The sequence below is a fragment of the Mytilus edulis genome, chromosome 8 (genome assembly GCF_963676685.1).
Source record: "Mytilus edulis chromosome 8, xbMytEdul2.2, whole genome shotgun sequence".
Classification (NCBI taxonomy): domain Eukaryota; kingdom Metazoa; phylum Mollusca; class Bivalvia; order Mytilida; family Mytilidae; genus Mytilus; species Mytilus edulis.
The window spans coordinates 80,982,689-80,995,120 of record NC_092351.1 but is presented as its reverse complement, the minus strand read 5'-3'; the positions used below and the strand labels follow the sequence as shown (position 1 = coordinate 80,995,120).

The 12,432-nt window shown below is 31.9% G+C and overlaps 1 protein-coding gene across 1 annotated transcript; it reads right to left on the bottom strand.

Annotated features, from left to right (window-relative positions):
• Positions 1–1,423: 1,423 nt before the first annotated feature.
• Positions 1,424–10,894, bottom strand: LOC139484418 (uncharacterized). Its single transcript, XM_071268150.1, has 6 exons — positions 10,890–10,894; positions 10,606–10,782; positions 8,912–9,852; positions 6,679–6,750; positions 6,004–6,090; positions 1,424–2,664 (listed from the first exon to the last, which is right to left on the bottom strand). The coding sequence occupies exons 1-6, from the start codon at positions 10,892–10,894 to the stop codon at positions 1,424–1,426; spliced, it is 2,523 nt and encodes an 840-aa protein (XP_071124251.1).
• Positions 10,895–12,432: the final 1,538 nt, after the last annotated feature.

Here is a 12,432-nt window from a genome sequence, read left to right as displayed (position 1 = left end):
TACTTTTGTGTGAAATATATATTTTTTAATGATGGAAGTCGTATAACTCAATACAATTATGATGTTTCATGGCGTGTAATAATTTACATGAGAGTTATAATTAATGCAAAATATAATGACCTTTATTTCATAGCGTACCAGACTATCGTTTTATCAGTCATATGCTGTTTCTAGTATAATTAAATATGTTAAATATTTTGCGATTGCTTTTGTATTTTATTCGGTTGTAATTACAACACAACTGATGAACTAGCGATAGGTTTGTTCTAAAAAACCAAAGCACAATTTATACTTTAAATCTACTACAGTCTGGCTAACTGTATATTCCAAACTTAGTGAATGAGAAAACATCCAGCAATATTACAAAAGTTATAATGACACAGCCTGCTCTCATCACGAGTGCAGTGAAGAAGATTCAATGCAGGATATCAATGTTCTATATTGTAAATTATTAAGTCAAGAGTTTTGTTACCATAAATTTCCTAAACTCTATTCATTAGAAATGTGGCTGTACCTTTATAATTCGTAAATAAATCGAGATATCACAACTAACTTAACGGTATTTTTTTTCATATAAAATGTAAATTTAAAAAAGATGCATATACAATTATTGATCTATTGAATACACTTATTCTTAAGGGAAATCATTCAACATCGTAGTTTGAAAATGGGTGTTAACGTTGTTAACCGGAAACATAAATTCACCTACTGGTGATATGGTTCTAGATCACACAAATTTGGATGTTTATCAGATCTTTCCTTAATTATAATGCCGCGTTTTGCAGATTTACAAAATGAATTATATCAAGTTTCTAGCAAAGGAGATTACATAAATATTGTCCAATGTTTTAAAGTTCAAACGTGTTCGTTTTCGAACATTGTGGCAGAATTTGCTTTTACGAAAAGTCTACATTGAAATGTATGACATTCAATATAAATAAAACAATGATGTCAATCTATAAAAAAGGTGCAAACGATTTTTGTCTTCGTCTGTATGTCAAAAGGCATAAACTAGTACTCTCATCACTTTTAATTGTTGTTTAAGTTTCATAAAATATATATATTTTATACCAAAGAATGAACTAGATATTATAAGTTATATATTATGATAGTGACGTAATACGATATATATGGGGTCAGTAGATTCAACACAATGATCTTGAATCATATCATCATATATGGAACTTACTGACCCCATATATATCTTGTTCGGTCACTAGCACACTGTGTAACGAATTTATCTTACCGACTTTATCAGCATGTAGTATTTAGACTAGTGGCTAGCATGTAGCAATGAAAATAAGTCTTCAATACTAAGTATTAAAAAACCCCACTTCTATTTGTCTACATAACACCACAATGCCAACAATTATAACTTGTTAGCTTTAAATGTATTTTATGAACTTATCTCAATTGTTCATAATCAATTTCTTACAGTTATGCAATGAGCTTTCCAAGTTGCTAAGTTTAAAGTGGATATCTGCAAGTCATGGTTAATCTCCTCTTGGATGTCAGTAGGAATCGCTTGTCTGACAGATGCTACTGCATCCAACATAACTTTATCTAATACCCCTGTTGTTGAGCAGTCATCACAAGATTGGTCATGTTCATGATCACATTTGTCGCTGAAACATTTTGATGTTGGATCACTAAGGCTGTATGTAGAACAGTGTTCTGCACATTTTGATTTGTTTTCCACATGCCCCTTCATCTCAAACTTCAGGTGTTGATTCACATGATCAAGTAATGATTTAAGTTTGACTTCACATTCAGAAGATAAACCAAACATTTCCAATTTGGACACAATTTTTAGCAGAATATCAATTGCACGCATGCCTTCAGATGTGATATTGTCAAGTCCATGCATGTTTTTCTTTTGTGATGCTGCACAACCCTTAACAATGTTAAACAGTGTGGATCTGCCTAGGCACTCATAACTCTCATCATTGCAGTATTGGCTGTATGAACTCACAAGTCTAGATGCAATGACATTTCTTACAACCTTAGGTATAGTTATCTCTAATCCAGATGACAATTTTAAGGTTTTGGATCCATAACCAACAGCCTGATGGTAAGTGGGGCAAGAAATAAATTCAATGAAATGCATTACTCTTGGCATGCTCAATCTGGAACGGTAGACCTTTGGTGGATTTATTAATTGTCCTGGAAATGTTAGTGTTGCATGTCTTCGGGCAGCATCAATTTTAAAAACACTAAGTCCTGGTACCAGTTCCATTAATCTTTCCTTTGTATGCTTATTTGCAAACAGGGATAAAATTTGCATCTGACTTAATCTGTTGTTCTGCTGTTGATAGGATGCAATCAATGCCTCAGTCATTGTGTCAGGTTTGTCTTCTTTTAATGATATCCACTTCTTGCACATATCCGTCAAAAGATTATTTTCTTGACCTGGTGCAACATACTGTGCAATCAGCTGGATAGCTTCTGTAATAATTTTGGTACAATATGAGGATGAACTTTTTGAGAGGCTAGTCCATGGCAACTGTAGCTGTGAATTTAGTGCTGGAAAATTTCTGGAAAGCATTTTCATTGCAGCATTGAAAATCTCTCTTGGAGCCATGTTTTCTTCTTCCCAATCAGAGGTTGTGGTCTGGGAAAATGTCAGAGTGGACTGTGATGATAGTGGAAAGTCACATTCTGAATCTGAAAAAAAAATCAAATTATAATGTTTTTTTTAGAATTTTGGTACACTTTGAAATCTAACAAAGTTTAATTTTGGACCCCAATTTGGACCAACTTGAAACTTGGGCCCATTATCAAAAATTTAAATACATGTATAGTTTAAGCAAATCAAAGAACCCCATATATTCAATTTTTGTTAAAATCAAACCAAGTTAAATTTTAGACCCTTTGGACCAAAATGTAGACCAATTTGAAAACGAGACCCAAAATTAAAAATCTAATTACACAGTAAGATTCGGCATATCACAGAACCCCAATAATTCAATTTTTAATGAATTCAAACAAAATTTAATTTTGGACCCTTTTGACCTCAATGTGGACCAATTTGATAAGGGCCAAATATCAAAAATCTAAATACATGGTTCGATACAGCATATTAAAGAATTCAAGAATAAAAACCCCATTGAAATTGCTCAAGAAGTAAGCAATTTATACGAAGTATTATAAAAGTATTGTTTTTTTAACTTTTTGGCCCCTTTTTTGCCCTTATTCCCTAAACGGTTTGGACCATAACCCAGAAAATCAATCCCAACCTTCCTTTTTTGCTATGGAACCTTGTGGTATAATTTCTTAAAGATCCATTTATTTACAAAAAAGTTGTTGTCTGGATAGTAGAAAAATGATTATTTGGACCCCTTTTTAGCCCCTTAATTCCTAAACTGTTAGAACCATATGTAAGTCTATCCCAAATTCATGTATTTGGTTTTGATGTTATATATATATGTTATATTTGTTATTCTCGTGGGATTTTGTCTATGTGTGTTACATTTTAGTGTTATGTCGTTGTTCTCCTCTTATATTTAATGCGTTTCCTCGGTTTTAGTTTGTTACACCGATTTTGTTTTTTGTCCATGGATTTATGAGTTTTGAACAGCGGTATACTACTGTTGCCTTTATTAAGCCCCAAAATTAATCCCAACCTTCCTTTTTTGGTTTAAAACTTTGTGTTTAAATTTTATAGAGATGCATTCACTAAAACTAAGGTTATTGTCCAGAAACTAAGTGTCTTCAGACTTCTCTGACGACGGCAACGTGATACCATTATACAAATTAAAATTTTGTTAACTGTGCATTTGCATTCAGGTATTGCAGATCAAATTTATTCGTTCATAGTGTGTTAATTTACGTTTTTTGATTGAGTTAAGCCTTCAAATTGATATTTTATCGTGTGGTTTTCTATGTTGTGATGTTATGCTATTGTTTCATAAAAAGGGAGAAGGTTTGGTACCATTAAAACGTTTAATCCCGCTGCAAATGTTTGCACCTGTTTTAAGTCAGGAATCTGATGTACAGTAGTTGTCGTTTTTTTATGTAATTTATATGTGTTTCTCGTTTCTCGTTTTTTATATAGATTGGTTTTCCCGTTTGAATGGTTTAACACTAGTAATTTTGGGGCCCTTTATAGCTTTTTGTTCGGTGTGAGCCAAGGCTCCATGTTGAAGGCCGTACATTGACCTATAATGGTTTACTTTTATAGATTGTTATTTGGATGGAGAATTGTCTCATTCATGATTGGCACTCACACCACATCTTCCTATATCTATATAAATTAGAAAGATCATATAATAGGGAACATGTGTACTAATTTTTTATACTTCAACTTAATCAAAAACTTTAAACTGAGCAGGACAGACAGAATACGGACAACGGAAGCATAGACCGAAAAACATAATGAATATAAGTGGGTCAAAAAAAAAATTAATGATGTAATGGGCAGACACTTGTTATATGCCATAAACATATGAGATCTGATTGCTTTGATAAACTTATTGAAACGGGATATAGAGATAGAGGATGTTTTTTTATAACTGAACTGAAGAAAGTACATATATATTCTGATCAGAGAGAAGGAAATCATAGATTTTTTTGTTGAAGGATTCTTGCCCTAAAATGAGAGTTTCAATGTTACCCCCATTGCACATTGTCCCAGGTCAATAACTAAAAAAAATTTGTTTTTCTTTTAATATTTTATAAATTGATATCTTAGCAAAATGGAGGCTTAGGAGCAAAACCAATGCTTTTTTCCAAAATTGCAAAATAACAGAGTATCAATGTCCCCTGCTTGCACTTCAAAGAATCCATTGTCCACCATCATAGAACTTGTCTGAGATATTGCTGATATTAATTAGAACCTAAATCACTCCAAGAAAACTCAAGTTAGCATGGTTATGGTTCATTATTTGTTGAAATTTTACTAATATTCCGTTTGTCTCAGAGTTTTTTTTTGTACATTGTTGGTTCATGTCTGCCATATTTGTTGTTCGTTAATTGATATGCTGTAAATATGGGCCATTTGTTTTCATCTTTTTTACTGTTTAAAATTTTACAGCCAACTATACTTTATTACTTTTTTTTTATTGATAAAGCCACTTCACTTTTAAAAATGTAGTGGAAAATTGTCTCTTTGGCAATCAAACCACATATCCTCATTCTTTTTATATTATAAGTTATATGGTTCGTTACTGACCCCATACGGATCCATAGAGGGATAGTAAAATCCATAGGGGGTGAGGCCGGAGGCCGAGTCCTCTATGAATTTTATTCACCCTCTATGGATCCGTAGGGGGTCAGTAGTTAACCGTATAACGAATTTATCGGACTTTTTCTGCGGCGTTTTGTTGAAAAATAAACAATGAAACACAACAACATTAATAGATGACGTCGCCATTAACGCGTCATGAACCCCATATGAAACTTACTAACCCCATACGGTCTCATAGGGGGTCACCACGTGACGGCGTTTAACCAATCACAACGTGATAATTCATCTGTGGTCCGATAAATACATATATCTTATATACATATGTAGATATATGTATTATATATATGAAATAAGTAAATAAGGCAATTAGTTTTCTCGTTAGCCGACTATGCAGTATGGGCTTTGCTCATTGTTGAAGGCTGTATGGTGACCTATAATTGTTAATTTCTGTGTCATTTTCGTCTCTTGTGGACAGTTGTCTCATTGGCAATCATACCACATCTTCTTTTTTTATATGTATACACCTAAAGGCTTTTATCAATGTTGATTTTTCAATCTTGGATAGGAACTGTAAATTCAGAATTAATTGCATGCATTTATTATTGCAATTTTGTCATTTTAGACTAAAATGGGATTTTAATTTTTTTGATATTGAGAAAAATCATGTTAAATTCGTACAAAAATTTGAAAATTTGAGTTTGAGTTCTTGCGATTATAACCCTGTCGCCTTTTTTTTGTTATAACAAAAACAGTGTGCACAATAATTTTTGAATTGATAATTTTCTATTATGATAAGGAATAGTACTGTAAACACTAACCGGTGAAAGCTAAATTATCAGATTCTTCTGCATTTGAAATTCCTGTTTCTGTTGTGAGTAGTCTTTCTGAACTGTCGTTAAATTTCCCTAAAACATTATGAAAATAATGAAAACAAACAATATAAACTGAAAACTTGAAAAGTTTTTGTAATTTTTGTAAAGAATTATGCTCAAGCCAAGTGCTAGGGACTCTTTGGGATGAAAAGCAACAGAAAAAAGTGCTATTTCTTTGCTTTTTTTTGTGTTATTTGGCAGTGCATGTACTAATTTTGTGTCAGTGATGGATACATGTACCCAATATCCTTTGTTTTTCTATAATTGTAACCAGGCATTATAACAAAAATCCACACACAAAAATACCACCAACATACAGTTCATTCATAAATATGTTTTGGCGTTTAGAATGATGTCAATTTTCATTAACTAGTACACAACTTTTGAGGACCACCTCCAGGTGTGGGATTTTCATGCTGCATTGTAGACCCATTGGTGACCTTCGGCTGTTGTCTGCTCTTTGGTCGGGTTGTTGTCTCATTGACATATTCCCCATTACCATACTAAATTAAAACCCTATCTCTATATATATTCTTGAACATGTACCTTGCCTACTTCAAGAAGTAAGGAGTACACTTATGCACATTTATTTTGAATTCATCTACATTAGTATGTACATACCAATATCAGTTATCAAAGCCTGCTTGATGTCTTGAGATACAGGATACTTTCTGATGCAAGAGTAACATATTCCTAAAAGAAAGAGAAATAATTTACAATGATGCATGTATATATGTATATTATAAATATTACACATAGTACCCAAAGATAAGTACATGTAGGTAGTGCAGACAAAGAATTCTAATAAAAACTGTAGTTTATTTTTATATCAGGTCTAGAATTTTAATTCTAAAACAGATGGCCTCCATATAGTACATGTAGTAACTTAAATATAAATTGTAGTTTTGAAAGATAAAATACAAACTTTGTCTCAAGTCATTTTTCAGTTAAAAAAATTCAATACCAAAACAAAGCAAAAATGTTACTTAATCATGCAAGTGGAAAAAAGAGATCATGTACAGTGACTAAAAATAATTCATTGTATTATTATTTTATATAGGGACCTTAAGCTTGCACATGTATAAACTTTGTAGATCATGTACATATGCACAAATTTTGATGATTAATGTGTATTTACATGCATGTAAATGTTTCTAGTTAGACTCATATTTGGAAATTCAATATATCTTTAAGTGCCCTGTGGAAGTCAAATCATGCTAAATGTGCATAACATTTTGTAAACTTCTTTGTGATTGTTGACTAAATTATGACAGGAAAATTTTAATTCATTTGGCAGATTTTTTTTATCAATATTATTCGAAGGATTATAAAAAAGAAGATGGGGTATGATTGCCAATGAGACAACTATCCACAAAAGACCAAAATGACACAGACATTAACAACTTTAGGTCACAATAATGAGGAAAGCCCATACCGCATAGTAAGCTATAAAAGGCCCCGAAATAACAATGTAAAACAATTCAAATGAGAAAACTAACGGACCAAGTTATGTAGAATAAAATGAAAGGACGCTGAATAAAATAGATTTTAGAGATACATCATTCAAAACAGGCAACTATACCTGAACTGGTATTTTTTGTTAAAATTCATATTCTTTTATTTATTGCCGCATACAAAACATAGAACATACATTGTTGTTCAAGGGAATTAAACACAAATGTACCTGGCATGGAAATGGTGAGTTTTTTTTCTGTTATATGATTAATTCACATAAACAAACAATAACAAAATGTGGTGATGAATAAAAATAATATAATATTGTTAAAGGTGTACTCATATGAAATTAAAGGAAAAATACTAGATTTAAAACTTTATACTATAAGTCAAAGGATCATTAGTTTAGGAATAAAGTAACCTAAAAATATTGATAGATTTATATATGAGCTCCTTGTCGAGTTATTTGTTGCTGTGTTTTTCGACATAAAGGCTGACTCGTGTTTTTACGTTATATTTGCATCGGTATTATTTAGGTCTCTTATCGAAAGAATGAAATTTAAAAACTGCTTAAATTATGGTAAAAGACCTTTTATAAAGTTTTATATGAAAGAAAAAAACGATGGGGGTTATGAGGCAAAATATTTTACCATGTATCATAAGAAAACACCAAGACGTCTGGACTTTTGACAACAATTCCTATCCTAAACCTGACTGAAGTACATCCTTAAGACGTCAAATATCGTACACATATATGTTGCAAATCAATTATTTCTTTTCAAATATTTTAGGGAGATTGCTGGTATAACTGTTGGTTGTATACTTTTTGTGATTATTATTCTTGTGATATTTTTTTTGCTGTAACAGTTGTAAAAAAGGTAAGAAATGTTTGAACAAATCTAATACATGTAGAATAAAACAGGAAATTTTAGATAGTGTGAACGTATGTATTCCGACCTACATCATATTTGATCGACGTTTAAAAAATTCACTTTAATATGTAAATGTTGACATGTGTATAACAAGCTATTAGCACCACAAGTGTCATCACTGCATCTGTTTTATCATTATGCTATTTGTATTTTTAATGCGTTCGCGAATCAAAATATTTCTATTGAATACTCCCAAGAGAAAAAATAAAACAACCCCATAAGACGGTTACTTTTGATTGATTGCAGAATATACATATTGCATGCAAATAATAATTATATCTATAACCAATCTATCAATCGCACCTTTATGTCAATCACCCTTAAAAAACAAAATAAGCCTAAATAGCATACAAGAAATATTTTTTATGTCATTCACTCATGTAAGCTCAAGTTAAGTGGCGGTAATCCAAATTTTACAGATGGATTTAACTTCTGGCAGAAAAATATTATTATAAAACAATATTAACTTTTTCTGCAAATCACTCCAAAATTGTTCATCAAATTGTACTTCTTCTGTATGAATATTTTTCTCTGTGCACAGAACAAAGTAATTCTGGTGACGGCCATTTGTCCCAGTATTTGTGTGAAATACTCATGTTTAGGATTCAAGTAAACCTTATTGTTCTCATCAATTTTCAGACATGCAAGTTTTTTAGCTGCATCTAACAAATTCATTTTCCAGGTTGAGGGCGGATTTTTTAGTTCAAGAACATAAGTCTCTCCGTCCATCTGCGCAATTCCATCAACTGATGCTCCTAGGTAGCATTTTTCAGGATGTAAAATTAAACCCCTCTTTTGGACATTTAATCCCATTTTTCCCCTTTTCTCCAATTCCTGCACAAATCTTGTAATTGATGGTTCATCTTGTTGTAAGTAAAAAAGCATGTCTTTTGTTGGTTTTCTAACATTATAGAGTAAAGTCTTTAAAAGACATGTAGGGTCTGTTTTCTTTCGTCTGAATCCTATTTTGTGGAAAGTGGATGCTGTTATTCTAAATCTTTTTGCACTGTGCCATGCACTTGAATTTGATTGACTTCTGGTACTAAATTCCAACTCATTAATGCCGTTTTGGTCTAATTTTAATGTGCTTTTAAAGTAAAGGCCTGCTTCCCTAATCTCTTTAATGCTTGGAAGTAAGGTGAAATCATTGAAGTTACGTACAGTATGTAAAGAATCTAAACTTTCAGGCTCTATTTTATCTGTAAGGATAATCTTGTGGTATTTCATAAATCCACATGTAGGGTTTGCAGAAGTAAGTGCATCGTATAATTGTTTTAAAGCTCCCTGATTTAAATGTCTATCTGCAGGATGGCGGGGGTCAAAATTTAGACTAGCAAGTGTATCCCTCTCTTTTGGACTTTTCCCATGTTCCTGCCTGAACAAATAGAAAATGCATACATGTAAATAACTTTATATTGAAATATACATGTATAATTACTTGCCAAAAAATAACCAAAAACAAATAATGAAAGACAAATATATCAAATAATCAGACACTTGCTGATTATACACAATTATGTTTTTTCTTCATCAAATTCCATTTTATTGGTGTTTTGTTTTTTCATATCACCTAGAAAAAACGGGTATGTTTCTTTGCAGGTACAAATTTAGATAAATCATATTAAGCCGACCTGTGGCCGTTAATTACACATCTGGTTGACCGCATGTTAATAGACTCAACAGGTAGCAATATTTTACTTCCTTAACAGTCAATTGTTAAATGACACCACCCCAATAAATTATATCTAAAATCACACGTTAAGGATGCTGTGCTGGTAATTTGTCTTCATTATGTCACAGGATGTAACTGACGATTTAAATATATATGTGTTACATCAGATATAAATATTCAAATACAAAAATTTACCTGACTCCAATAAAACTTTATAATAACATGTATTTCTAAAAGTCCAAAAAAAAACCCCGATAAAAACGTTGCCTGCATACGATATAGAAATTACAAGAGGCTTATATCATATATAGGACTAATGTATATTCCAAATCTCTTTTTAATCATATTGCATACAAGTTTTGTTATGTTTCTCTACCTAGAAAAAAAAGACATCAGGGAATATAGGTAACATGCATATTCGTATATGGAGCTGATGATTATCACATCAATGTCATTTTAGTAAAAAAATAAAAGTAAAAATTTACGAACTTCACAATTCGTATGTGGTGTATTTTTTTGGGTTCAATCTTCCGTCTTGCTTGTCGGTTCCACGTGCATAGCTTTTCAATGCCAGTCTGATCAGCTGGAAGTTCTTTCAGGCCTTTTGAAACAAAGTCATCTATGGCAAATAGTAAAGCAGCGATGTGACTACATGCCTCACCTTTCCTGTAAGATAGAGTAGAAATTTCGTTTTTAAAAAAGGGCAAACGGAACAAATTCTGATTTATACTATTTCAATTTTTTATCTTTTTAATACAATATAATCTATTTGCCTCATAAAAAAATGGGATAAATATTACGTTTGATAACTGAACGAAATTTTTACGTTTTGAACAGCGGTATACTACTGTTTAAAGTTTTGAACAGCGGTATAATACTGTTGCCTTTATTTACGAATAAATAATACATATAATTATGCAGCAAACAGACCAGACCGAATATTTTCTTTCAAAATGAAATGAAAGATTACTGTGGTTCAATACTGAAATAGAATTTGTAAAATAAAAACAAAATAAAATACGAATAGGAAAGAAAAATAATCTGAACCCCCCCCCCCCCCCCCCCCCCCCCTTTTCCCCTTTTTATAACAAACTTCTTAAGTAATGAAACGGAAGATGTTTTGAAAACAAAAAACTTGTTTGATGTAAATTTAACTTCTCCTTGTTAATTACAAATGAAATTCAGCAATTTACATGTACTTACCCTGCTACACAATCACAAGTGCCACCTTTAACTTTTCCCTGAACTAGTGTATTACTTACTATTCTGACAGGATGTGAATATGGAGACAAGAGTGATTGGTGCAAAACAAACATAGCCTCACAGAACGATAAACAGATGTGTAACTGGGGACATAATGCAGATTTATGTTGCGGTTCGTGTTCTAAATATGGGAATATGGCACATCATGGTACGTACCGTTTAATTTTCGCATATGTGAGATTATGTTTGTCCTGCCTTCATACATTGTAACACATAGTGCGTCATTAGTTGTTTTGAAATGGTCAAAATGTCGGAAAATTTAATTTCCAAATGCGTCAAACTTCATTCATTTTGTCATTCAACTAGTTAGTGTTTAGGTTATATACCAAGGAATAATGCATACAAACAGTTTTCACCCCGAAATAAATAATCATGACAAAATTGGAAGCACTGATGCTTTATTCGGATATTAAAATTAAAGTAATGCAACTGACTTTATTAATATGTTATGACTAATAGGTCCATTGGGCCGGATGTAATTTAAGGTTCATCATAAGGAATTGAAAAATATGGCCGTGTTTACACCTCAAAATTTACTATGAGTACAGATAAACTGGTACATCTAGGAAAGTTTTAAGGCATGGCAGGAACTAGATATATAAAAGTTATATGTAGTATACGTTTCAGAAAATTAAAAACTTACCTGGATTTTGATGTCCAGTTTTTACCAGTCTGCAGAAGATAGCAAAATAAACAAACACCCGAGTTTCATTTGATACGGTCCACTCAGTTACACAGTTTAAATCACCTATTGTCTGCAAATGTTTATTGTCCATCTATTGTTTATTTAAATCAATACTACTCACAACATGTCTAATATGAGGGGAGATCCTCAAACCTCTTCCCCAACTTAGTTTATTTTGGCACCTTCTACAGGAACAAAAAAAAAAAATGGACAGCAAAATCTAGTAAAGTTTTTAATTTTCTAAAACATAAAATGTATTTAAAATTTATATATCTAGTTCCTGCCATCCCTTAAAAATTTTGCAGGTTCATAGGTTTGTCTGTACTCAGAGTAAAATTTGTGGTGTAAATATGACCATTTAAGCCAAA

What these genes read in the sequence shown, in the direction of transcription:
- LOC139484418 (XM_071268150.1), bottom strand. An exon ending in CACCACATACGAATTGTGAA is followed by an intron (nt 9,853 to 10,605) that starts GTTCGTAAATTT and finishes TTCAATATAAAG; the next exon opens with TTATTTACATGTATGCATTT. An exon ending in TGATAATTTAGCTTTCACCG is followed by an intron (nt 2,665 to 6,003) that starts GTTAGTGTTTAC and finishes TTTTTTTTTCAG; the next exon opens with ATTCAGAATGTGACTTTCCA.